The sequence below is a fragment of the Panthera tigris genome, chromosome E3 (assembly GCF_018350195.1).
Source record: "Panthera tigris isolate Pti1 chromosome E3, P.tigris_Pti1_mat1.1, whole genome shotgun sequence".
Classification (NCBI taxonomy): domain Eukaryota; kingdom Metazoa; phylum Chordata; class Mammalia; order Carnivora; family Felidae; genus Panthera; species Panthera tigris.
In genome coordinates this window covers 12,718,292-12,745,822 of record NC_056675.1, presented here as the reverse complement: position 1 = coordinate 12,745,822, position 27,531 = coordinate 12,718,292, and the positions used below count along the sequence as shown (strand labels likewise).

The following is a 27,531-nucleotide window of genomic DNA, read 5'->3' as shown; positions in this document are numbered from 1 at the left end:
CTCTGCAGGAGGCATGAACAGTTGGAAGAAACACTCCAGAGAAGCCAACTGGCTACAATATTGTGATGAGGTCTTATGAACAGCTAAAAGACCTCCTCAAAATTGCAGGGAAGATATAAAAAACACTCTGCAAACAAGTCAACAGGACCTTTGCAATCTACAGCATCCAGACTAGCAGTGCTGAACAAGAGTTCAACTGGAAGTGTGGTGACCCATCCTCTAACACTGTAATCTAATCCTTAAACTAAAGACAATTTAATGCCTTTGCCTGTCCATATGTTTTCTAATGACGCCATTGCTGTCAGCATACTACAGGAGTGCTTCTTGGAAGATGGAAGTAATGACAAAGCACATCATTGGGAAGGCAATTATATGCAGTACTAACCATTTTACAATGGCCATATGGGCTGTATTTCAACAGTGTAATTTCAAAATCAGCCTGAGCACACATATTTCTCTGTCCTTAATCCCAGGTACACATATTAAATGAAATAAGGGTACAGATGAAATATGGGCAGCAGATGTAGAAATCTATAACAAGAATGTTGAAGTAACGTTCATCTGTAAACAGTAAATAGAGGGCACTCACTGTCCTGGAGCCCACACCCATCTTCTACCAGTCCTTCTCCACATTGTTTCCTTAATCGAAAACATCACGACGGGGAATTATAAACCACCAGAGGGGCAAGGAATAACACAAGGAAAAGTTAAAAAACACACAATTCCTATGTGAGTGCTCACAATCTGAAACAGGCCCTAGAGGTAATACAGAACTCATATTTTACCATATATAAAATTCAGGTGTAAGAGATCACTTTTAAAACCCTGGACTTAAAGGTCTGGTTCCCATTACACTGGTTTTCTACAATTAAATTCTAAAAGATATGCTTTGACTTGGGTCTCCCCTACAATCACAAACAGGGTTAAAAACTGAAATCGACTGTGTTTCCATTTTGAATGTGCAAAGGATAACCATGCTCTCACCAAAGGAGTTGGGAAAGAGGGGCAATACTGCATGTCTCAGAGCATGATAGTTCCGGGGAAAAAACTGCCTATCTTCAAAAAAGAGACCGTTCAGAGAAATGTTTGACTTGACTGATCTTCATATTCACCCAGATATCCTGTGAAATTTCAGGCCCAGTGAGTATGTGTGTTTTACTACTTCTCAAGGGATTAGCCAGCTATGAATCCTAAAGTCCTGGACCAAGAATTTGCGAGGCCCATCTTGGCCCAGAGAAGAGGAGGGGGTTTCACAAAATAAATAAATAAATGTACAGTACTCTAATCACAGTTGGGATTTCCATAAGAAACAAATCTAACAGTCACATTCATTAGCATACTCTTTGTAACATAAACAAACCTCTACACGGTAGAATGGGGAAAGGGGGAGACCGATTCACAACTGTGCTGAGAATAATGAAAGGAAACAATGACTGAGGAAATAATGCACTATTTGTCACCAGGTATCTTCAAGATACAGATATCAAGAAACACAAAGAACTATTTAGTACGATTTTCCATCAGGAAAAATGGAGTACCTGTTAGTTAAAAACAAAAACAAAAACCTAGCAATAAGGTCTGTTTTATTGTGAGATACATTGCCAGGGGAAGTGCTACTTCCAAAATCACACAAGACAAAAGCCTGAAACCTTGCCTTTGACAAAGGCTTATAATCTACCTAAGCTAAGTGACCTGGGAAAAGGTCAGATTTTAATACAGGGATAAACAGTGAAGGGGGGGTTGGGGGAGAGAGAGAGAGAGAAAAAAGAAGAGAGGGAGAACCACAAAATGCTTGCAGTTGTACGGTGTAAGTAGCAGCCACCTACTGTAAACTCCAACACTTAAAAAGAAAATAAAGAATTTCCCCAAAAATGGTGAGGTCCTCTCCCCTCCCTAAATGCTATTATTTTATCTAGAAAATTCCTTTGTAATCAAGACAATTTTCAGCAGCCAGGAACAAATGTGGTCTACCAGAGACCCATTTGGGACTCTCTCACAAAACGAATCTGCATTAAAAAGAAAGGTGGAAAGGGGTGCGGAGCACAAGCTTTGGGCCAGGTATAAACCACTGAATTTCCTGCCTCTCTTGTACTGACCTTGAACCACTGAATTTCCTGCCTCTCTTGTACTGACCTTGGCTGGGCAAGTTGACTTAACCTCTCTGAGCTTCAGTTTCTTCAACTGTAAGACAGGGAAATCACTTGTTTTTTTCACAAGGTAGCTCCAATGAGATGATGAATGAAAAATTCTGAGCACAATGCCTGGCCCAGAGTAAATACTCAGTAAATAGTGGCTCCCTTTTCAAAAAGGTCTTTTCATGGAATTTTTGTGTAAACAGGTCAACTGAAAATAAGCACTGAGTACCTACTATGCATGGATTACTGAGTAAAGGAAGCAGCAATCCTGAGAGCCTCAAATATCCCAAGAATGATGCATGTGGGGAGAGCACAGAGACTAAAGGCAGAGGACAGAGGAAAATAAAACAATATATTAGAAATTTAAGTTAAAAAAACTCTAGCTGTCTGTTCCAAGGTTCCAGTCACACTCCCAGGGGACACACAATAAGCCATTATAGAACATATAACAGATCAAGAAAAAATTAATAGCACTTGAACTTCCCACCAGATCCCAAATAAAACACAGAGTACATTGTGTCATGGTCAATGCTTCAAAAACTTCTTTAGGCTGGCCCCAAGATCTCAATCCATGGGAAAATCATTTCAGAAAGATGAAATACTTCTCAAAGCTAAGGCATAAAGCATTTCTTTGACCTAATCCATATCCCAGCATTAAGACTATCAATAGATTTTATCATCATCATCATCATCATCATCATCTTCATCATCATCACTCTCATCAGTGATTCTGGAAACAAAATAGCTGCAGACAAAATTAACTATGGGCTGAAATATAGATAAAGGGATGGCTTTATTGGATAGGCTTTGAAGTCTGATTCGAAGTGGTAAGCTGCATTACCAAAATATTTAACAATTTTCTACGAAGTGATCACGGAAGCTAGAAGTGGTGCAGACAGGTTGAGTTAAACAGTTTCTGATAATTTCAACTACTGTGTGAAACTACTCTTAAACACAGGAAATACTTCTGGAATCAATATTTAACAACAGTTATATTCCTTCAACTAAAAGTGACCTGGAACAATCTGGTCCATTTCTATATTAGACTAATAAAACTAATTTTAAAACAACACAACTGTCTAGGCATAGCAGGTTTCAACATTCAGGTGTGAAATCGCACCTCCCAGCACAGAGACTGAATTATCCCCTGCCTCTCACCTGTAATTATCATTTGCTCCCTCCCCAGGTGGCTCTGAGCCACCACATATCCTCCTAGGCTCACATCTGGATATTTAAACTCCCTCTGGGACCTCACACGCTATGGGGGTGAGAAGGAGGAAAAAAACAAAATTTCATGCTGGCTTAGACAACTTCTGAAAATATCTATTTTCAACACACAGTATAAGAACAATTTGACAAAATGAAAACATCCTATATCACCATGGTTAAGGGTAAGAATTTTTCAAAAAAAGAGTAAATTTACTTCACAGTTCCTGGAGAGGCCAGCTTCTTCCATTAAGGCCAATTCCAAAAATTTAGCAAAAGATCTTTCATCAGTTGAGAGGGCATAATTAGATGTTTTGATTAAAGCATTTTCCTCCCCTGGTTAACAAGATATAACAGATGTCACCGACTTCCCTAATAACAATACAGCCCTGCATTTGGCATCTTTACAATTTTAAAACTGAACTGCCATATCGAAAGATTATAGCTAGGGTGTTTCTATACAATCATGACTCTGAAGTGGTTATGACATGCCTGGACTCCCCCATGGAACAGACATGAAAATCATATTCCATATTCATAGCCACAAGCCCTCCTTAGCATGCACTTGAAAACTACCCTCTGAAATCTGAATGGTTTGGGTTTATTCAAATCACCACCAATTATTTCTGGAAGCACCAACCAAGTGAGGTATGAAACCTGAACAGAAAACACAAACCTCAGAGTCACTTTCTTAAAGGAACACAGGGAACACATGCAGGAAAGTGTCTCAAGGAAAGCAATGCCCATCTAAAGAGACCCACTCTACTCAAATCCCACCTTCCCTGCAGAGAAGCACTATACTTGATTTAAAAAAAAAAAAAAAAAAAAAGACTCCTATTTTTCACAGTAAGATTCCCTTGGTGCATTTGATCCAATTTACAAAAATTCAATTTACACCAATTTTGTCAACATATCAGTTCAGAGTGTAACTAGAGACAGGTCTGCATTTTAAATGGGAGGTAGCCTCAGTGATTGAAGTTCGACTCAAACACCCTGGTTTAACAACTCCATTAATGACATCAAGCACAGATCTAAAGATTACTCAGCCCCTCTGTCAGTCGCATGTGTTATTTATAGCAGTATATCAATCATGTCTTCTCCTTATTATTTCCTACTTTCTGGTCCTAAGCTATTTGGTCTGCCAAATTAATACATTCCATTGCTGCTGCAAACCTAAACAATGCTTGATAAAAGATTAATAAAATAGTTGGGTTCTCTGCAACCACACACACATCCAGGGAAATTCATCAATGTCTTTTTATTTGCATATTTGGCTGACTGCCCCCTTTAGCAAATATGTAAGGCACAATGCTCAGGTATCCTGGTTTATGGTTTGCATTTAATTCAGGGTGTCAATCTGCTTCTGTTTTAATTACATCCATCTTGATATGTTATTACAATCTCATGAAAACTTCTTTTCATTATATGAATGGCTATAAATATATACACATGACAAACAGTTGTTATAAATTTTCTGGTTCAGCAATAAACAGGCAAGATGCCTTAGCCAACACGTCATATGGATTTAATATTTTGAGTCTTTTTTCTTCAGAAGAAAAGTTTGGTTGAGTCTTCAACTCAACTATACTCCTAAATCCACTTCAAATATTCTGCCACCAATGCTATTAAATGGCTCTGAATTTCTCTGGATTACTGGGCTGAGGAAAATATTATATCCACATAGAACATGTTAAAATTTTAAGTAGGCCACATTAAGGTCATCTTATATCCCAAATAATTATTGCATCTTTCCAGTGGACATTCAAGAATGAGAAACTCTTGTATCATCACTCTAATATTTACTTTCTCATTTATGTCCTCGTTATGGGGAGTAGAGGAGGAGGGAACTTAGAAAAGACTAATGTACCCACAGAGAAAGGCCAATGAATTCCAGGGTGATACACTGGGGGGAAGCAGAATGCTTTTAAAAGGTTCTTGATACTGAGTTCAGAAAATTTCTTGGAAAAAATAGGAAGCTTTACAAGCATTCATCCTCGTTTGCATTATTATTTTTGTTTTTTAAAAACCTCCTCTTAAATTCCCAATCCTTGGGAATCCAACTACTAAGCAGAAGCAGCCTCCTAGTTTCACTGGGTAACAGTAAGAGCCATAACTCCCAGTGTGATCTTGAGCAGGTCAATTAACCCCTCTGGGCTGTGTTTTCATTTGCAAAATGAGAGGTAGAACTACATCACTAAAGACAACATCTGTGCCTCTAATGCCACTGACAGCTTGGAAAGCACAGCAGCCAACAATGGCTGGAGTGAAATGGATTAAAAGACTGCTCTAAAAAAAAACTGGAGTCCTAACTTTAGGATAACACCTCCTAAAGCTGTAGCTCTGCACATTAATCTCAAAATGTAACTCTGGCAAGTAATCAAACTGATCACCATAACCAATGAGCAAGGAACAAACTTTGCAATTCACAGCAATGCACAATACCAAACACCTGCTTTCCCTTTTGCCCCAGTGAAAGTATAATTTCACTTGAACAACAACAAAAAAAAAATCATTTATTAGAACAACACAATCCAGGACCCTTGTATTTTCGTCAACTGAACAGGTACAGAGAAAATAGGTAGAACACTGGAATTTCTAGCTTGTGGCCGGAAAACAAGTGATAATCTAATCCTCACCAATGATTTACATTTTCATTCTTATTTCTTGTTCTACTTAGTTTTTTACTCCAGAAAAATAGCCACTGAACAACTTTTAGCCAACAACCTTTAGCCAGCAAGCAAAACTGAACAGGGACCCTAGCAAACAACCAAAAAATGTCTACTTCAGTATAACTATTGAGGGATAACTGAGATACTGGACTCTCTTAATTTCTCTTTTCAAGCTCTAAAATATCACTGCCATCAGAAACTTTACAGAGAAACCTGAAATAAGGTTGGGAGGTTGGTGTTGTGCTACAGTGGCAGGTAGGTGTGGGGACAAGGAAAACGACATCGCTCTGGTATCATCACAAGTTGACCCTGGCATTGACTTAAACCCTATCCCAGACTTCCCTGCCATTGTAAAGTATCAGATTTCACCCACATAACCAAGAGTCACAATTTGTCTTCGCGGGTCATGATTCTGTATCCAGCCCTGGTCATTTTAAAATGCCTCAGTTAATACCAATCACAAAGTACCTGCAATTTTAAGGCTTTCTGGCAAAAATGAATCCCAACCTGTATTAGCCATTTTCTGTTACTTACAAACTGTGGGCTCTTCCTTTCTCCTCTGTGACTCCATTTTACTGCACTTGGGCTTTCCAAGACTCCAATAAAGGTATAAGGAGATATGGCACCATGAGGTACAGTAGCAAGCCAAAATGACAGCCAAGTCTTTAAAAATGTTATTTGTTTGTACTAGTTGGTAATTCGTGGTGTTTGTTCAGGCAAACTGTAACCAGAGCTCAGATATGAATGGGAAATCAGAATGAGGAGCTGAAATAGCCCAGAAAACTGTGGCAAGCAATTTTCCCTCACATCCGAGTCCTTCAGACAGGTGAAACTCAAATGATAAAAGTGTGGCATATTAAAATGTTCACCTTTCATCCACAAGTTCCTAAATCTATTAGCTTTTAGTAACTGCATTTATAATTTTGATAGTTCTACCTCATAAAGGAAAAAGAAAGAAGGGAGGGAAATTGGGAGGGAGGGAAGGAAGGGGACAAGCAATGGATAGTTGAATCTAACTGGATCCCATGATGAGACTGCTATATGCACCAATTTGTGCAATAAACGCCTGCAAAGAAAGCAGCAAGACACATGCTTGCAGGCTACAGGTCACCTTGCAAAGGATGGAACCAGAGACCTGAAGATGACTGAGCCACAGAAAGAAGCCTATAGTTGCCTAGTCTCCTCCTAAGCAAGCAAACAAACCCAGACTATGTGAACCCCACTCTCCCCCTCCTCAGTTACTAACAGCATAAAGAGGACCTGTTCTTTGTAACCTTACAATTGTAACTTAATGACACCATACCCCCTTACCCTGTAGGCTGGTTAGAAAAAAATGAAAGAACACAGCTCAGACCTGGAAGAACAAAGACAAATTTAGGGTCTCAAAAGCATAAAATTCTATGCCCCTCTTCCAGGTGAAAAAAAAAAACAAAAAAACAAAAAAACCTGCATTCATCTACTCATGGAACACATACAAATTATGTAAGAAAAATGGTTCTGACCTAGCTAACAATGTCCCTACATTGTTTTTGATCCCTTCCTGTCTTGGGTTTCACCAAATTAATCCCCATCTTGCTCTTCCAAACTTCAACTGTCTGAGAGTTTTCAAATCTCAACTTCAAAATCTACTTGATCTTTTTTTCAGAACTTCCTCAAATGACCAATTGCTATCCCAGCACTAAGTTCTTTTTTCCTATATCTACAGTATATTAGGTTTAATATTAACCATGAAAAAAAAAGTGTGGTTTCTTGAGGAGAAAAAATAACACGAGGCACTTTTACAAAGTTAGTCTACATTTAAAGTATTTGACTAATCACAGCATAGCGGTAAAATAAAAATAAAATGTAAAGCCACCAACCCACCATCCTCCACCCTCTGCATGTGGAGACACACACACACACACACCCTCCTATCAAGAAATGCTATATAGACCTCTGTCCAAAAGCTTCCCAATCTTATAGCCACTGGGACCTAAATTATTCCTTAACAGCTGACCTCAACTATTATTTTCTGTTTGGGGACATATCTAATCCTAACCTTCTCTCAAACTAAATAATCGCCACTTATTTTTCACAGTATATATAGGACTTGCATAGAAGAGTCTCAGAATCTCTTTATCACCCTCAACACTGAATCATGCAGAATGCTCAGGGTTTTTTAACCCCTTTTCAAGAGAACACTGTCAGAGGATCAAAGGCAATCACTAACTTTGTGATTCATTTTTTAAATTTATGGATTCATTTATATCCTATCTACTTCCAAAAAAGAAGCGAAGTAGTCAATCTCAACAAGTAACACAAGCCACATGGAACCATATCACCATCTTCAACCTCATCTCACTGATGCTCTGCTTTGTACCGTAAAATATTCAAATTCAGTACACACAGTAAAATACTTGAATTCATAACCAAGCACACTATTGCCACTCTTCCTTTTAGGAAAACTTTCTCACCACTTAGAAACTCCTCAGATCCTAGATCCCAGGCATACTTTCAGAAGTGAAATGCTAGAACTGACCCATTTACTCTGTAGTCCCATCCCAAACTTCCTAAGATAGAAACTGAAAAATCCACCAAAAACAGAGCTCTACAGCTTTCCCTGGCTGTGTAACAGCAGAAGGGTTCTGACCTCTCTTGAACTACCAGTTCATACATAAACGAGCCAAAGGCAGATAATTTAAAACCTTTATTTTAACATCACTGTCAACCTCCTTTGTCATCCAACCTTCCTTCCCAGCTTGCTTAAAAAGCAGCAATACAGGAAACCGAAAGGACCAAGAGACAATAAAACACACTGGCTGGAGGGCAGCTTGGTGGCATCAGAACTGCTGGCATCAGGGCCGCCATCACATTGAAAGGGCTATTAATGAGAATCACTCACCAACATTCACCTCATGGTGGGCTTGCTAACAATCAATGAAAGCACTGACACCAGGCAGGACAAGGGAGCAGGAAAAGTGAACTAACCATCATCATTCACATCTCCCCTTCCCCTTGCCATTCACACTTAAGCAGCAGCCTCCACTCCAACTTCTCAGCCTGACTTTCCAAGTCATCTATCACCAGCCCACTCACCCTAGACTGAGAGATGACCAAGATCCAAGATCTGGAAAGGACCCTGGAGATGCTTTGCAGCATTCCCCATATTGGATTAGGGGTTACAATGCCAAGAGTAAGAAAGAGTGCCCTGTGGTCAAGGAAATAAAGCACATCTCACTGTCTTCTCTGATATTCAAAATTCGCATTCGTATAATGAAAAGGCTTTTAATTCTGGCAGAACAAGCCACCCGTTTAATTTTGTCTTGCCCATCAGGTTCCAAAACTACTTGAGGGTAGATTACATTTTTTTGATCTGGAACACCACTTATGAACATCCAGCAGAGCTAGGTTCCCTTCCAACTTGGGTACGTTTGCTCTAAAATTAGTCTAAACTTCACAACTAAGGGATGAAGAAAATTATGCTTTTAGAGAGTAACTTCCCAAACTCACTCAACTAGTTAGGAGGGCCAAGCCTGGAACAGATGTCTGCACAGGTGTCCACCTACTTACACAATTTTGTAACTCATTTCTACCAGTTCTTCCTTACCCCCAAGCCCTCATCAAATAGCACCTTCTCAATCCTCTTGTTTCTGTTCTTCTTCACTATTCCTTCTTCTTCGAAGTCTCTCTCCATCCCCCATTTCCCTATCTATCCAAATCACTTCAAACTTCTAGGCCCCTTCTTCAAGAAGCTTTCTCAAACACTTCAGCCTATCTCCTTACTCCTACTCTGAATGCTTACTGCACTTAGTTGGTATTAGACATTCGAGCACCTGTTTCAAAATTATTTTAAAGGTGCTGGGCTTAGTTTATCAACTAAACTGCATACTCCTTCAAGGTACTATATATATTTTAGGTTTCCCTGCACTCTTTCTAGGCACTCCATAAATATTTGCTGACTGATACGAGGAACATGATTAATGTTTTTCAAGCAACTGAAATAAGTGAGATTCGACCACACTAAATTATAAGAGCCTACTAACATGGCATGTCGTAAGCACTTCAAATTCTGTATAGCCTATTTATGCTACCACTGTTTAGGTAAGCCCTGAAACTACTCGGAAATGAAGACCACATAAGAGTCTTGGTTTGATCCTCTAACCAGCAGAAGTAACTCTTCCTTCATTTTCACAAGCCTGCAAAACTCCCAACTGGCTTTCTGTCTGCTAATCCCACCAACTTCATCTTTGGTCAGTTGTACATATAGAGGCTGCCCTTAAAACCCATGCATAACAGAGGGGGGAAATGATGGATTTGCAAAGGGAAATTTTCAACCATGGTGTTCATGTGGCTTCCTAATCAAGACTACACAGAAAGAAACCCTAATAAAAACAGAAAGGCAATATTATCTGGCACATCAGTGTACAGACAGTACTAGAACCCCAAATTTCCATTTCTACTTTGTTGGCTGAAAGCCATTTTTTAAAAAAAATGAGGCATGGTATCTGGATGTTCACTCTCAACCTATCATTCAAAGAATATTCAAATAAACAATACGGTATCGAAATGGTAATTCTGCTTCTCAAATGCATAATGAAAAGAACACCATGTTCAACTTTAGCCTCCTCACCTACCCTCTTATCTTCTATCATAAGACTCTTCACAATCATATACTTGAACTTCAGGGCACAATTACTTGAGACAAGTATCCCTGCAGAATATGAAAGTACCTCAGCCGGTTTCCCTGCCTATAAAGTCTGGGACCTCTCAAACTACCCCTACAGCTTTCATCACCTTAAATAAAAAATCAAACAATACTGAAAAATAATCAACATAAAAATGCAAGTTCTCATTAGGCAAGTTTCTTGCTTTTACTCCAGCATTAGTAAAACCATAGCTGAACTGGAACAGTTTTTATCAGCACTCTTCAGAACTTAGGAGCCTCTTTTTTAAAAGGAAAGTCAAAATGAGCTACTCAGGACAAAATCACAGAGTCAAATAACGAGTCCATTAACACTCTAAGTATGCAACAGCACAGTGTGCCAGCTACTGCTCTGAACCAGCATAAGCTACAAGCCTAGCTGTGCAAGCCAAGATTTCTAGTTTCTTATCACATCCTACTAGCAGCAGCCTTGATGATACGTGGTGACAATTGATTTCATTTCTAAACACAAGGCACAAAACCATATTACGTACTATGGTAACTCTTGGCATCGATAATAATTCCTAACGTTTATAAGCACTCCATTAACATATATTTCTGTCCAAGTTCATAGTTTAGTTGCCGATTTCCTAATAAATCCTCACATTTCTTGGTAACAGTTCAGTTTAAATCTTGTAAACTGAGAACAGGAGGACACCAGAGGTTTCAATGATCGTTATACACATACGTCTGACCATCCAACAGGGACACAAATGTGATAAGCAGCAAACAGATCTACCTTTTCCCATAGAACCAGACATATATGATGATTTTTATTCCCCACTGTGTGTTCTGGGTATGAAAAGTTTATTCACATCTTTCCTACAAAAGCCAGGCCTCTTAAATGTGAATACTAATAGGATAGTTGAGAACATTAGGGAACTGATGTTAATTTACTTAGGTGTGATAATGGTACCACTATAGAGTTTCTGGTGGGGTTTTGGTTTTCTGGGTTGTTTGTTGTTTTTTTGTTGTTGTTGTTGTTGTTTTGAGTCATTACCATTACATACATATAGGAATATTTACCTATTTTTCATATCCCATCTGGGAAGGGGGTGTAGATGGGATACAGATGAAATTAGATGAGACATGAGTTGGTAGTTAGTGAACCTGGGCACTGGGTATATTGGAGTTTATTATACATACTACTGTCTCTACTACTGTGTGTGTTTAAATCTTTGTGGAATGTTTTAAAGAAGCTTTTTAAAAAGTTAGGCCTTTTAGATCTACCTACAGATATGTAAATGATATTTAGATATGACGGCAGCACAGCATTCAGCTAACCAAAGTAACCTGGGTTTTGATCTAGAAAAGTAGCAGAAAAAACAATCACGGTAAGGAAAGGAATGGTATTGATGCTACACTTTGAACTCGACCTTTCCTAAAACTTAAGTTTTTTAAACCCAAAAGAAACTAGAATGGGTACATCTTCTCTCAAAAGCCAAATGGACTAAATTTTGCAAGCCCAATCAAATATCTACTTATTAAAAACTACTGCATAAGTTATACCTCCCTCTACTTGGCCTTCAAAAATGTTCATGGGAAAATGCAGGCCCCTCTTGCTTACTTACTGTAAGGGGCCACACAGCAACCCAGGAGGACCACGCAGAAAGCAGAACCACTTGTAACCAGCTCTTTGAAATAATGTCCTAACCCAATCACAGAAAGCAATGGTGAACCAAATTCTAGGCAGCATTTTCTATCAGGATACATGCTGCCATTTCAATATCAATTTCAAAGCACAAGAGAAAGACAGAAAGAGAGAAAGAAGTCACGCTGTACAGTACCCTCCCACCTTGGCAAAGTTAAAGCCACAGTTAGAATTATCCTAATAAGTGGTGAGCCTCAACACTCAAAATAATCGTGTAAGATCCATTTTAGCCAATAAATCGGCAGTTCTAGAACCAAAGGGTAACTGATTCAATCACTAACATCAAAATCTACGGCCACCAATACCATCACCACCAATCTCCCTTCCTCCCCAACCACTGGCCCCCATCCACCACCATCACCACCAGCGGCCCAACCAAAAAGCAGTTCAAACAGAAAAGAACAACCCTGACAGGAAAGCTTCCTTTTTAAAAATATTTAAACCTGACATCCAAGCACACACGCAGAACCAGCAATCTAAACCTGTACGGTTACTGCATGTGAGATTTAAGCTGTCATTAACAAAGCTTACACCCGATCATCTCAAACAATACCATAATAACAGCGAAAAAACCAGAAGGAAAGGGAAAAGTTTCCTTCAGGAACGTCAAACCATCACACCAGGTGCATGAAATACTAGAAACCAACTCCTATCTGGGTTTTGTGCTTAAGAAAGCAGGACCAACTCTGCAGAATCTCAAAGCCTTGTGTGTGTGTGTGGTGTGTTGGGGGTGGGGACAGGGAGGCTGGGGGGAGGAAAGGGGGGTTACATCTGTGGAGGCCAATGACTGATGCTAGCACCAAATATGATCTCTGCAGGTAAAGATAGTTTCCCCCAGGCCCCTGGACAGTCTCCCTCTACCCACCTCCTCCCACCCCCAGGAGCCAGTAGCTGGCAGGAAAATGTGCATTTGGAAATCAACACTGCAGGTGCCCAAGGAATAAAGAAAGACATACATACACATACACACAAAGCCAATCAGGAAGAAAAAGAGAACACACACACACACACACACACACACACACCAAAAAAAAAAAAAAAAAAAAAAAAAAAAAAAAGAAAGGAAAGGGAGAGGGACAATTGGGTGACAAGCCCTTCAGATAGATACCAGCTAGGATTTTATTCTTTCCTCCCACCAGTCCTCCCTGGTGTACCTTTTTATGTCCTTTAACCAAACTGCTCATGTACACACACACACACACACACACACACACGTGTGTATATGTATGTGTACAGATGATATTATATATATATAATTAACCCTTTCTACAATACAGCCCCACACAGAATACACAGAGATAGAGATATTCCATCCTTTCCTCTCTTCTCTCCCCTCCTCCCTCCTTTTCTCCCAACCAAGAGAAAACGCCCCCTTCCCCAGCTTCACCAAAAAAAAAAAAAAAAAAAAAAAAAAAAAAAAGGGGGGCAGGGGAGGGGGGCAAAGAAACCACAAAACCCCATCAGTCTCCAGTCCCGAGGACACCCAGGACCAGGAAAGGTATATACTATACAGACACACACACACACACACACACACACACACACGGACATATGGTTCTGTAGAAAGCACACAGAGAAGCGTCCACAGGCGCCCCAAACCCAGCAAAGAGACTTCCACCAGCCAAGAAGCCATGATTGGGGAGGGAGAGGAGGAAGGAGTAGGGGCAGAGCTATCCGTGGAGGGGGGCGCATTGTTGTGATGCCTGAACCCCTTTCTCCCTGCCCATCTGCTGAGGAGGGGGTGCAGGGAGGGGGCGCAGGGAAAAGGCGAGCGAGAACGAGAAAACGAGGAGACCAGGCACGGCTCTGCGATTCCCTCCCGCTGCCTGTCTGCCCGCGCCCCCCAGCTCCCCCCCAACAATAAGACCTCAGCCTAGACAGACAGACAGCCAGACAGACCGGAGCGCGGCGGGGGAGGCAGCGGAGCAGGGCGCAGCCGAGTGGGGTCGTGCATAAAGGGAAACCGGGGGGGAGGGGGGTCCCCCTTACCTCCAGCGCTTCAAAAGTGACAAAGCTGGTCATGGCAAATCCATCAATGATGTCCTCTTCGGCCGAGGTGGACTCTCTCCGCTTCCTCCGCGGGGGTCTGGGCCGGGACGGGGCGGAGGACGGGGGCTTCCCATTGTCTTCCTTGTCGGAGCCCGACGACGAGGCGAGCGAGGGCGCCCGGGTCCGGCCGGCCCCGCCGCCGCCGGCCGCGCCGGCCCCCAGCCCGCCCCGGGAGCGCCTCTCCCGGTCTCGCTGCGACCGCGACCGCCGCTTTTTGCGGAGTCCATGGCCCCGCGTCGGGCCATCCATGGCTCTGCCGCGCCGGGGTCTCCCCGCTCGCCGCCCGCCCGCCACAGGCTCCGGCCGCGGCCACACAAAAAAATTGACACCAACCCCTCCCTCCCCCTCCTCGGCTTCCCTCCGCCCCGAGGAGGGCGCGGGGGAGACGGCGGCCGAAAGAAGGGAGAGAGGGGAAGAAAGAGAGGAGAAAGAGAAGGGGGAAGGGGCGGAGAGAGGGAGGAGGGACGGGAGCGAGGGCGAGAGGCGAGGAGCCCAAGTGCGGGGCTCCCCACAGCACCGCGGGTCGGAGATTCCTGTGAGCAGCGCCGAGCAAAGTAATGGCTGAACACACAGGTCTCCTTTAGAGGCAAAAAAAAAAAAAAAAAAAAAAAAAAAAAAAATAACTCACCAAGCAGGCAATAAATCAGAATAGCGGAATGCTTTGATCAAGAGACTGGGAGGCTCCGGGGAGCCCTCCCCGCGGCCATTCTCCGCCGCGCCCCCAGCCCCCCGAAAACGCCGGCCCCCCGATTCGAAACCGGGTCCGAAAAGGTCGCGGGAAAGTGGGGGCAATGAACTTCACCCGCCCCTCGCGCAGGAAAACACCCCCGCCGCCTCTCACACACGCCTCAGAGAAAACTCACTCCCAGGCTCCAAAATTTTTAAGATATGCTTCCAAGGGAGGCCACGGCTTCCGAGCGACCTGAGAGGCACGAGACCCCCCAGAGAGGGAAGCATAATAATGAAATAATTGGGAGGGGAGAGGGCGAAACTGGAAGAGGTGGAAGGAGAGGGAGGTGGAGGAAGGGAAGGAGGATGCTGGAGCAGTTGTGGGGCTCGCTTTTCGGTCCTGGAGGGGGGAGGAGAGGAGATCAAAGAAGAGAAGAAGCAGACCCTGACGCTGCCACCCACCCCCCCACACACACTCCCCTCAAGAAAGAATTTTTTCCAGTCCCAGAGAAGAGGTCACCCTTCCTCAAAAAAGGGAGGGGGGTGAGTCAGTCGACGAGGAAAGCAGAAAGAAATCTCCAGCGGGAGAGACACCGATGTGCCGCCGCTGCCGCCGCCTCCTGCCGCCGCCGCTGCCTCTTCGCTTCGCCCAGCCCGAGGGAGAAGCGCGGCCAGGAAGCGCCGGGAACGCCGCTCTCGCCGCCGCCGCTAACGCTGCCGCCGCCGCCGCCGCGAGAGCCCCGAGCCGGAGGGTGCACGGCGTGTCCCCGGGCGGCTGCAGCGGGAGCCCGGGCACGGCCCCATCCTCCGCCCGCCCGCCTAGCTCAGCTCCCGCTCCTCCCCCTCCGCGGCCGGCCCACCGTCGCCGCCGCCGCCCGCCTCAGCCCAGCCCCGCGCCCGCCCGCACGCGCGCGCGCGCGCGCACGCGCCCCCGCCCTCCCCGCGCCCCGCTCGGCGCGCGCTCCCGCCCCCGCGGCCCCGGCCGGCTGGATCACGTGGCCCGCTGGGCTCCCTCCGCCCCCGCCCCCTCCCCAGTTGTAGAGTGTGTAGAAAGCTAAAGGCTGGGGGCTGGCCGCGCTCGCGAGCCCAGGGCATGCGCGCTGGGGCGGCCGGGCCTGCGCACTGGGGGCGGAGGGGAGCCGGGAGTGGGGAGCCGGGCGGGGGCGTGGAGGGGGCCGCCCGCGTGGGGTCGGCTGCGGCCCGGCAGAGTTGGCGCGCGAGGGTGTGGAAGCCGAGAGGTGATCCTGCCGACCGCACCGCGGACGCGTGCGGGACGCTGTCCCCTGTCTACTCCGCGCTCCCAGGTCCGCGCGCCCCGCAGCCTCTTCGGGACACTTGTCCCTCGACCCCCTACCCCAGGCCCCGGCGGAGGCTCCCGGGCAGCCTACTTGGGAGGCTCCCAGAGTATTTTTCTGGGCGACCTGCGCAGCGAGGGAAGGAGGAATTTTTGGAAAGGGACACAAGGTGGAGTGGGGGGGGGGGGCTTCCCCGGGAGGGGGGCACGACTGAAGGCGACAGAAAAGGGAGCGGGTGCCAAAGGGCGGGCCTCCGCTCCGCTGGGAGACCCCGAGAGGCCCTACGGCCGGAGTTGGAAACTTTTCTCCCACGTGGTAACACAACGCGTGACCGAGTGACCCCGCGCCCGTGTGACCTTTGGGCCCTCCTCGCTTTCGTGCGGGGGCTCTTGGGACGCGCGGGCGGCTGCGGAGCGGGAAGCGCAAGGCGGTGCGCCCGGGGCCGAACTTGAACCTCGGCAGCCGCCGCGGGCGAGGGGGCGGGGTTGGAAGGGACCGGGCTGCCCCAGCCCGAGGACCCGTTGGACATGCAAAATGCAGTCCCTACCAAGGTCGGCTTCCTTTAGTGGGGGGCGGAGGGGGGTTCTCTTTTTCCTATCACTGCCCCTCCTTTCGCAGAAATGTAGCTGATGCTTATAAAAAGTTGTATTAAAGAGTTGACTGCAGCCCAGAATCGATCAACAAAAGAGACCAGCCTCTCTAGGTAAAATAGCTGTGCGGTTTTCGGGGCACTGGCATTGATCTGTACGGATCAGAAAGACGCCGACAGCTCTTTCTCACCAACGTGTTAGCTACCCACGTCGCTTTGTGTCTGGCACATAAGTAATGTGGCACATCACCCCTTAGCCTCCAGTATCTTATTACACTTGGGGAGGAAGAAAAGGAAATAAGCTTACATTGTTAAATTGCTCACAATGGGTCGGGCTTGGTACTAGACGCTTTGCACATCTTTTCTGTTCTTTACTAAATTTTTCCAGTAGTTTTATTAGTACTACTGGAAAGAGGTGGTAAAGAAAATCACATGACAACCTGATGCACCCAAGATTGGTTGATTCATTCATTCATTTCTTCGTTTAACAATCATCGGGGCCTGCTGTGTACCAGGCACAGTTTTACATGCTGGGAACCCAAAACATAGAAGGTCCTCCTTGGACCTTACTTTCTGGCAGGCAAGCCTCACTCATCTTGCAGCCTCACTCATCATGACAATTTAATGGTCATTCCCATAAGTCACACCCCTTCGGCATCCCCTTTTCTGGGTCTTTATGAAATGGAGGTGGGGGGCAGGACTGGAGGATGGTGGGAAACAAGTTGCAAGAATAGAGAGGAGCAACCAATGAACTGTGGATAAGACGAGCTTTCTGCCTGCCCAGGGAACAGAGCATTTGACCTTAGGCAAGACTCTTAAATGACTATTTTTCTCATCTGTAAATCAAAGAGTTTCAATTAGATGTTCAAAAAGTTCCCTTCACGGTCTAGCTGAAAGGCCTTCTCAAAAAATATCTTTTTCAAGTAAATGGTGTGCTTTAATTTCTGGAGAGAAGTGGCTGATACATATAGGATCTGATTCAATGTAGTAGGAGCATGGTTCCACCTTCCAAAATTTCCTACCTAGCATAACTGAGTTTGCTGCCCTCTGGAGCAATTAACTAAAACAGTGCCTCCGTACAGAGTGTAACTTTTGTGTTAACCTCTAGGATGCTGTCCCAGCAACTACTGAAATCCACGCTGAGTTTATCAAGTTGGCTCCTACAAAAAACGGGCAGGTTCTTAGTCATTAAAGGAAGGATCTGGGTTCATTTTTAGGGTTTTTAGGAATATGGAAGATGTTTTAGATACTGATAATTTTCATTGAAAACTAAGAACTTGCAATTACAGTCACTTTTCACGACTTTGGGGGTTGGGTTGAGGAAGGTGTGAAATTGCCAAATATAATAAAAAGTATAATATTAGTGACTTTCCAGAGTAGCCCTTGGCAGTCCTGTCTTTAAAGAGTAATGTCTGGTAGGGAAAAAAAATGGATGGTAATGCACTGCATCCAAGAACCTTGCCTCTGGCAAGAGTAATTTGCAAATGCATTTTGGGATAATGTTTAAATGATTTTTTTTCAGGGTCCAAGTGCAATGCTCACTGGAATTGGTAATGCCTTTTGGGTCAGAGTTTCAATTTTCTTCCATCAGAGAATTAAAATTGTTTGTGGATTATGTTGCTCATATCTGTTTCTAATTCTCCATATCATCTATGTTGTAAGAGCAACATGATTAATGTTGTAATGATTAATAACCATCATATAATAAGCTAAGTGCTTACTGTGTGCCAGGCACTGTTCTAAGTTATAATGTCTCATTTAATTCTCACGAATTTTGAGAAAGGTTTTGTTATACCTATTTTGCAGTTGAGTACATTGAGGCTTAAGAAGGTAAGCCTAGATAGCAGAGCTTTTTCATGGTAAGCTGAATCTGGTATGGGTGACTCCATAACCTGTTCTCTAAATGGTTATGCTGAAATGCCTTCCTCAGAATGATTCCTCAAGAAATCAAATGCTGTGTATATAGTTCTTTGGAAAACTGGCAATATCTACTCAAGTTGAGCATATGAACACTGTATGGCCCACTAATTCCTTTCCTTGGAATATACCCATGTCAAATGTATATATCAAAACATATCTATTCAACAGCTCAGAGCGTTATAGTAACCCCCAAACTGGAAACGACCGAAATGTTCACTGGCAGTAAAATAGGTAAATAATTGGTGATGTATTGACATAATAGAATACCGTACATCACTGAGAATGAACAATTTACTTCCAAATGCAGGAACATACATGCAGCTCATAAATATAATGCTAAGTGAAAGAACAAGACACACCAGAGTATGTGTTGTGCAACAACAGGCAGAACTCATTTATGCTATAAAAGTTAGGACAGTGGTTACCTTTGAAGGGGGGCTAATGACTGGGACGGGGCATATATAGGGCTTCTGAGGAGTTGATCATGTTCTGTTTCTTGGGCTTGGTGCTGGTTGCACATGTGTTCGGTCTGTAAAAAATCCATCAAGCTGTACTATGATATATGCACTTCTCTGTACATATACTATACTTCAAAAAATATAAAATGCTATGGGTAAGTGTAGAGGGTATTGCTTGTATACATAGAAGTATCTAGAGAATATTTTTTCGTGCATTAATGACACTATCCAAATGCTCATCAACAGTAAAATGGATAAACAAGCGATGGTTTATTCACACAATACTACACAGTGTGAACACACAATGGAACACTGTATAGTAAATGAAAATAAACCATAATGTATCATCAGATTTCTTACTGGGCAGAATGAAAGATAAAGCTTTAAACTTGTAATGGGCAGTTTGAATGAGCTCATGATTCATATCAGCAAAAGCTTAGGTGAATTCTCTGCCAAAAGATTGTAGTTGATAAAGAGGAAAGCTAAAGAAATAATTCCATAAGAGGTTGCTTGTTTAGTAGGGAAGACACTCAAGTGGTTCTGGAAAACACAAAGGGAAAAACTTACATGTGTGTTCCGGAATAAAATACTTAACGCACGAGAGCCTCTCCAGTTGTGCAATCTTTTATTTGAAACAATGATTAATACTCAAACTATATCTTGAACATTCAACCTTGACTAGTCAGAGAATACTATTCTAGCTTGATGACTGAACTAAACTCTGAGCATTCCATGCAGCGAGAGATATTTTTGGTACCGGATTTTCTAAATTACTAAATTTTTATATCTCTCTGATGTCTTGCACTTTGCACTCTGCCAACACGGCAATTATGAATACATCCTTCTTGATATTACATACTAGTATATAATATTTGAATTTAATTTATTAGGAAGATTGATTTTTAACTCAAGGCAGCTTAAGGTTTATGTTTTGGTCGTTTATAACTTTCAGCTTTTTTGCATGTGAATCTGCCCTGAGACAAGGTACAGAGCTGGTTAATGGATCTATCTTTATGCCATTTCCAAATGAGCAAACAAGGAGAATAACACAGTTACTATCCCTTCTTTAACCCTCATAAGTTGTTTTTAGTAATAAGTATTCCTGGGGAGAAGTGATAGCTTGCATTAACTGACAACCCATCAGCGAGAACATTGTTGTAAGTTTGCCCTAATTATCACCTGCTGTTTTAATTTTTTTTCTGCATTGGAAGTTGTTTTTCAAACTGCAGTTTTAATGTTCAAAAACAGTGAGGGGATGAAATGTGTGGTTCAACTTGCTGAATGTTGTGCTGCTTTCCATAATATTGTACAGTAAACATTGGTCCTCTCTACAGGTGCCCGTGATGAATGACACATCGATCAACCCATAGTCTTCAGACATTGCCGTGTGAAGCCAATGCAAGATATCTGCTGGTAACCAAATGATGATCTTATGAAAAGGTAGTTCTGACAACTTTTTTTAACATTTATTTATTTTGGGGAGAGCTCAAGAGGGGGAGTGGCAGAGAGAGAGAGACAGAGCATCCAAAGCAGGCTCTGCACTGACAGGCTGACAGCAGCAAGCCCAATGTGGGGCTTGAACTCACAAACCATGAGATCATGACCTCAGCCAGAGTCAGACCCTCAACCGACTAAGCCACCCAGGTGCCCTAGTTCTGACAAATTTTAATGAACGTTAGATTTTCACAAAATTAACCAGTCTTCCTGTCCCTTTTCAGGGCAATGGCTCTACTTGACGTGGTCAGATGGGGAAATTGATGGATGATCACAAGAAAAAACTTTAAATGAATGTAAAAAATTTTTTCAATGTTTACTTATTTATTTTGAGAGAGAGAGAGAGAGTGCATAAGCAGGGGAGGGGCAGAGAGAGAAACAGAGAGAGAGAGAATCCCAAGCAGGCTCTGCACAGTCAGCCCCAAGCCTGACATGAGGCTCGAACTCACAAACCATAGGATCATGACCTGAGCCAAAATCAAGAGTCAGACGCTTAACCAACTGAGCCACCAAGGCGCCCCTAAATGACTTTTTAAAGGTACTAATGGAAGATGTCTGTATTTATTACAAATCATAACCCTGAGGAACAATTTCTATATTGGATTTGGTAGATGACTTGTGATGAATTGTGATTTTTTTGTTTTCATTTTTTTTAAGTTTACTTATTTATTTTGAGAGAGAAAAAGAGAGGGCACGAGCAAGTGAGGGGCAGAGAGAAGGAGAGACAGAATCCCAAGCAGTCTCGTGCCATCAGAGCAGAGCCCAATGCAGGACTTGAACTCATGAACTGTGAGATCATGACCTGAGCTTACCCAACTGAGCCACCCAGGCACCCCGTGTTTTCCTTTTTTTAAGTAGGCTCCACACCCAAGTCATGGGGCTTGAACTCACGACGCTGAGATCAAGAGTCAGATGATCTAACGACTGAGCCACCTAGGCACCCTGTTTTCATTTTTATTTGAAGAACAATGAAGATCTAAAATGACCAGATTCAGAATAGAGAACATCCTGGTTGAAAAATTATCAATCCTTTGGAATTGCATGAAGAATATAATAAATTATAGCCCAGACCTAATTGCAACCTTCTATTTATAAAACATAATAATTATCGGGGTGTCTGGCTGGCTCAGTCAGATGAGTGTGTAACTCTTCATCTCAGGGTCATGAGTTCGAGCCCTGTGGGTGTAGAGATCACTTAAATAAAACTTAAAAAAAAATACAAGTAATAAAATAGAACATAACAGTTATTTTACATTTCTGTGTTCAAGGCCGTTTGTAGTCTGGTCCCAGTTATGTCATCAACCTCCTTTCCTACAGCATATTTCTACGTATCCTAAGCTAAGCTCTTGCCTAGAAGACTTGCATGCCATTGCCCATGCTAGTGCATCAGCCCAGAATCTCTTTCCTGCCATCCGAACTCACTGAATATCTCCTTACCCATCAAGAGCCATTTATCCATCAAAACCAACTCATCCAAAGAACTTACTCCAATCACTACTTCCATTCAGAATTAACAGTCTCTTCTCTACTTACATGGTATTTTAATTTCTGTATATTTTAAATATTATTATAGATTTCAGATTAATATACTGAACAATCATGCACTCTCTCAGTAGCTTAAGAAATAGAACATTTCCAGGGTGCCTGGGTGGCTCAGTCGGCTAAGCATCTGACTTCAGCTCAGGTTATGATCTCATAGTTCCTGACTTTGAGCCCCACATCAGGCTCTGCGCTGACAGCTCAGAGCTTAGAGCCTGCTTTTGATTCTGTGTGTGTATGTCTATCTCTGCCTTTTTCACTACTTGTGTTCTCTCTGTCTCTCTGTCTGTCTGTCTGTCTCTCTCTCTCTCTCACAAAAATAACTAAATAAACAACAAAAAAAAAAGAGGGGCGCCTGGGTTGGCTCAGTTGTTTAAGTGTCTGACTTTGACTCGGGTCATTATCTCATGGTTCCTGGGCCTGAGCCCCATGTCAGGCTCTGTGCTGACAGCTCAGAGCCTAGAGCCTGCTTTGGATTCTGTGTCTCCCTCTCTCTCTGCCCCTCCCCCCGCTCATACTCTGTCTCTTTCTCTCTCTCTAAAAAATAAAATAAAATATTTAACAGTCTGTTTTCTGTTTTGTCTCTTTTTTTCTCCTTTGGTTGTTTTGTTTCTTAAATTCCACATATGAGGAAATCATATGATATTTGTCTTTTTCTCTGACTGACTTATTTCACTTAGAGTTATATACTGTAGATCCATCCAGGTCACTAAAAATGGCAAGATTTCATTCTTTTTAATGGCTGACTAATATTCCACATCTTCTTTTTCCATTCCTCTATCAGTGGACACCTGGGCTGCTCCCCTAAGTTGGCTCTTGTAAATAATGCTGCAGTAAACATAGGGGTGCTTATATCTCTTTGAATTAGTGTTTTTGAATTCTTTGAGTAAATACCCAGTAGTGCAATAACTAGATCATAGGGTAGTTCTGTTTTTAAATTTTTTTTTTTAACGTTTTATTTATTTTTGAGACAGGGAGAGACAGATCATGAACAGGGGAGGGTCAGAGAGAGGGAGACACAGAATCTGAAACAGGCTCCAGGCTCTGAGCTGTCAGCACAGAGCCCGACGCGGGGCTCGAACTCACGGACCGCGAGATCGTGACCTGAGCCGAAGTCGGCCGCTTAACCAACTGAGCCACCCAGGCGCCCCGGGTAGTTCTGTTTTTAATTTTTTGTCTTCCATTTTGTCTTCCACGGTAGCTGCACCAGTTTTGTTCCCACCAACAGTGCACAAGGGTTCCTTTTTCTCTACTTCCTTGCCAATACCCGTTGTTCCTCGAGCTTTTGATTTTAGCCATTCTGACAGGTATGAGGTAATATCTCATTGTTGTTTTGATTTGCATTTCCCTGATGATGAGTGATGTTGAACATCTTTTCATGTATCTGTGGGCCATCTGGATGTTTTTGAAGAAATGTCTGTTTATATCTTCTGACCATTTTTTTAATTGGATTATTTGTTTTTTGGGTGTTGAGTTGTGGAAGTTCTTTATACATTTTGGATACTAACCCTTTAATCGGATATGTCATTTGCAAATATCTTCTCCCTTCAGGAGGTTGTCTTTTAGTTTTGTTGGTTGTTTTTTTTTTTTTTTGCTGTGCAGAAGCTTTTAATTTTGATGCGGTCCCAATAGTTTATTTTTGCTTTTGTTTCTCTTGCCTGAGAGACATGTCTAGAATGATGTTACAAGTGGCTTGTAGTTTTTTTGTCATTGTAAATAACACAGGTGCACAAGGAGACAGGACCTCCTTTTCTTACAACACTGTTATAGAACTTATTCTTTTATTATTTTGTTATTATATACACATCCTGTGACTTTTTCTTGTCACTTGGTAAACTCTATAGGATAGGGACTGGGTAGGAAGTAGCAGATAATCAATAAATTTAAGTGGTTTGATGATTTATCCTTCCCGTATTTGAGTTTAGATTTTGTAGTCTTGGGCTGTTGTGTCTTGCAGTACAGATGAAGACTTGAATTTTTGGATTTTCATGTATCTACTTCAGAAATCCTAAAATTAAGCCTCAAAGGACAGTTGATTTGGCCATACTTAGTATTAAAATGGACTCCTACCAAGCATCTGTGTTTAAAAATGAGTTGGTATCATTTCTGAACTTCTCAGTGCCTCTCTCAATTTTGGAACACAGGAGAGTTTCCTATGAAGTATGATTATCAGTGATCTCATTTTTTTTCAAGTGCCTTTTTCCTTTTGAAAGATCCTAAAAAAAGGAAAATCTTCGTGTATGATAAAAATTCTTGATATTTAGAACAAACAAATAAACATACTGTTTCAACTATTCAAATAAAGAATGTCACCCAGTTTCTAGGATGGGCTCATATTACCAGGATTTTTCATGAAACGGTTACTTAAGTAGCAGGGTAATTGATAAGAAACTAGTTATTAGAAGAAAATATTGATATTTTAAACTGTTTATATGTTGTCAATATAATTTTACCATAGGTTTTATTTCTTTAATTTAAAAAATGAATATTACATACACAAAGATATTTACAGCATTATCATTTATAATAGGGGAGAAAAAAATAAAAACAACAAATGTCCCGCAATGAAACAAATGAAATGTCCTATATTTAAGTACTTTATAACATGGAATTTTAAGAATTTATTAAAATCCATATTGTAAGGATATCGATTTTATTAACTAATAACAGAATTGCACACACCTTGTGACAACAATTGTTTTTAGAACTGTTATATAGTCTGTATAAACTTTAGAAGGAACACAACAACATATACTGTTGCTTTATTTTAGTAGTAATATAGATGGAAATTTCTTTTTAAATTGCTTTTCTATATGTTAAATTTTATTATAAATAAAACTTTGTGAGTATCATATCTCTTTTCAAATAAGATGTGGATATGAGGTGACTGACCTGGCTTGCCCAGAATCAACGGGTTTCTCAAGATGACATTCAGTGCCAAAACTTGGACCATTTTCCATGAACTGGGACAGTTGTTCACCCTACAATGTGTCTTTGATTGGTAGGAGGAGGTGGGAAGAAATCAGAATTTAATTTCAATTGTCAGGATATAAACTGGATATCGTTTTGATCACTAACTAGAAATTATTTATATTTGAGACTCTACTCTTCCCTATCGTGGCACACAAAATCTTAAAGAGACAACCTTCTACTAATTACATATTCACCTGGTATCCATTTCAACAAATGAAATTACTCTCAGCACACATTAATTGGCATAATTACTGAAACACCAAAATCAGATTAGCCACTGTAGCTCAAAGAAAAAAAGAAAGGAAATCACTGCTCCAGCAAATTGCAAAAGTATTTTTTAAAAAGGGCTTGAAAAGGTTCTCCCACTTGTAGGTAGTTTTATACAAAGCCAATAAAATATGACTATTTTAATATTCATTCATGAGATATTTTGGGGTTCTTAACAGTATATTTTAGCTATATTGCAGCTTAAAAGTAAGTCTTTCTAATATCCTGCACTTTGTTGATTGTTCCTATAATCTCTATTGTGCATGTTTTAGTGGCATAGCACTCCTATTCAAAGACAAATTGTATCCACTATTATTATCTATTTTCATAATTAACAATCATACAGTTATTCTAGAAGCCCAACAGCAGCAACAATGACATCTTTGTATTTGCAAAAAGCTTACTTTTCAGATTTCTGGCTCTTTTTCCTAAAACACTGACATCATAGTAAAACATTGTTCTGCCTGCTTTGAGTTCGAATCATCTGATAAATTAGAGAAACACAAAGATAAGAAAGAAGACATATGTTAGTATAATTCTGCAGAGCAAAAAAATCTTTGCTCAGACTTTGTTACGTCTATTGCTTGAATACATGGGATGTATTGTTCCATGGTCTTACTTCTTCATTTCCTACGCCAGACTGGTCTTGCCACTTCAGATGTAATTTCCTGCACAACTCACCTTCCATGCTCTCTGTTCCAGTATTGTACTCTTATTAGAATACCTTGCTTTCCAGGATCTTTTATCAAAGCTCATTAACATTCTTGATCATCATCATGGTTATTGCCATTATTATTTATTTTTGCTCCTCAATGCAGAATGTTTTCTCTTTATTGCAATATTTGTTTTGTTCTCTCTGCCATTAATAACTGGTCTTACACATTAGTATAGAATTCTGCTTTTGTTGAAAATAAGTGCCACGAATCAGAGAAACATGAAGAAAACAAATAGAAACACATTGTGGTACATTTCTTCATGATAAAAACAGAGGCATGCTCAGATTCTTTGTTAGTTTGGTTTGATCACATGGAATCAAGCACTTCCTGACCTGTGAAATCTATTGCCAACTTTTCCTTCTATGTTATTAATTTCTAATTACATGTTTAAAATTTTGTTAATGTTTATTTTTTTTTTTGAGAGAGAGAGAGAGAGAGCACGCACAATTGGGAGAGGGACAGAGAGAGAGGAAGACAGAAGATCTCAAGAGGGCTCTGTGCTGAGAGCAGAGAGCCAGACACTGGACTTGAACCCACCAACTGTGAGATCATGACCTGAGCTGAAGGCAGACACTTAACTGACTAAGCCACCCAGGTGCCCCTAATTGCATTTCTTATTAATAATAACTTAATCTCACGTAACAGAAATAAGGTGATATTATAACCAAATATATAATGGGACCAAAATAAGGTGGGGAAAAAAAAGAAGGAAGAGGTAACTCACCATAAAAAGTAAGAAGGAGGAGCGCTTGAGTGGCTTAAGTCAGTTAAGCATCCAACTCTTGATTTTGGTTCAGGTCATGATCTCACAGTTTGTGAATTTAAGCCCCACATCACGCTCTGTGCTGACAGTGTGGAGCCTGCTAGGGATTCTCTCTCCCCCCCCTCACTCTACCCTTCCCCCACTGTCTCTCTCAAAATAAATAAAAGAAAGATTTTATATATTATTTGTATTATATGTGCCATTCTTCTCAAGCTTTAGGTCTTGTCTCATACTATGGAAAAATTGTAAAGACAGAAACAGTAGAGTGTGTTTGTTCCACTCAACACCTGATAAAAGTTTACTTTTCTTGTATTCCCCATGTTAGGGACTCCAACCTTAGTCTTCACTTAATACTGCTTTAAAAAATGTTTATAGGGGCACCTGGATGGCTCAGTTGGTTAAGCATCCGACTTTGGCCTAGGTCATGATCTCATGGTTCTTGTGAGTTCGAGCCCCA

At 42.0% G+C, this 27,531-nt stretch overlaps 1 protein-coding gene and 1 long non-coding RNA gene across 5 annotated transcripts in view; one reads left to right on the top strand and one right to left on the bottom strand.

Moving 5' to 3' along the window:
* Positions 1-14,800, bottom strand: part of AUTS2 (activator of transcription and developmental regulator AUTS2) — a 1,113,014-nt gene extending 1,098,214 nt beyond the window's left edge. For all 4 annotated transcript variants that reach the window (XM_042970860.1, XM_042970862.1, XM_042970861.1 and 1 more), the window contains exon 1: positions 14,332-14,800. In XM_042970860.1, coding sequence (XP_042826794.1) covers positions 14,332-14,640 — 309 coding nt within the window. In that variant the 5' untranslated portion in view covers positions 14,641-14,800. The remainder of the gene's footprint in view (positions 1-14,331) is intronic.
* A 1,437-nt stretch (positions 14,801-16,237) lies between these two features.
* The window catches only part of LOC122234610, a 56,677-nt gene continuing 45,383 nt past the window's right edge, over positions 16,238-27,531 (top strand). Inside the window, exons 1-2 of the long non-coding RNA XR_006212455.1 lie at positions 16,238-16,364; positions 20,657-20,762. This is a non-coding gene — a long non-coding RNA (uncharacterized LOC122234610). The remainder of the gene's footprint in view (positions 16,365-20,656; positions 20,763-27,531) is intronic.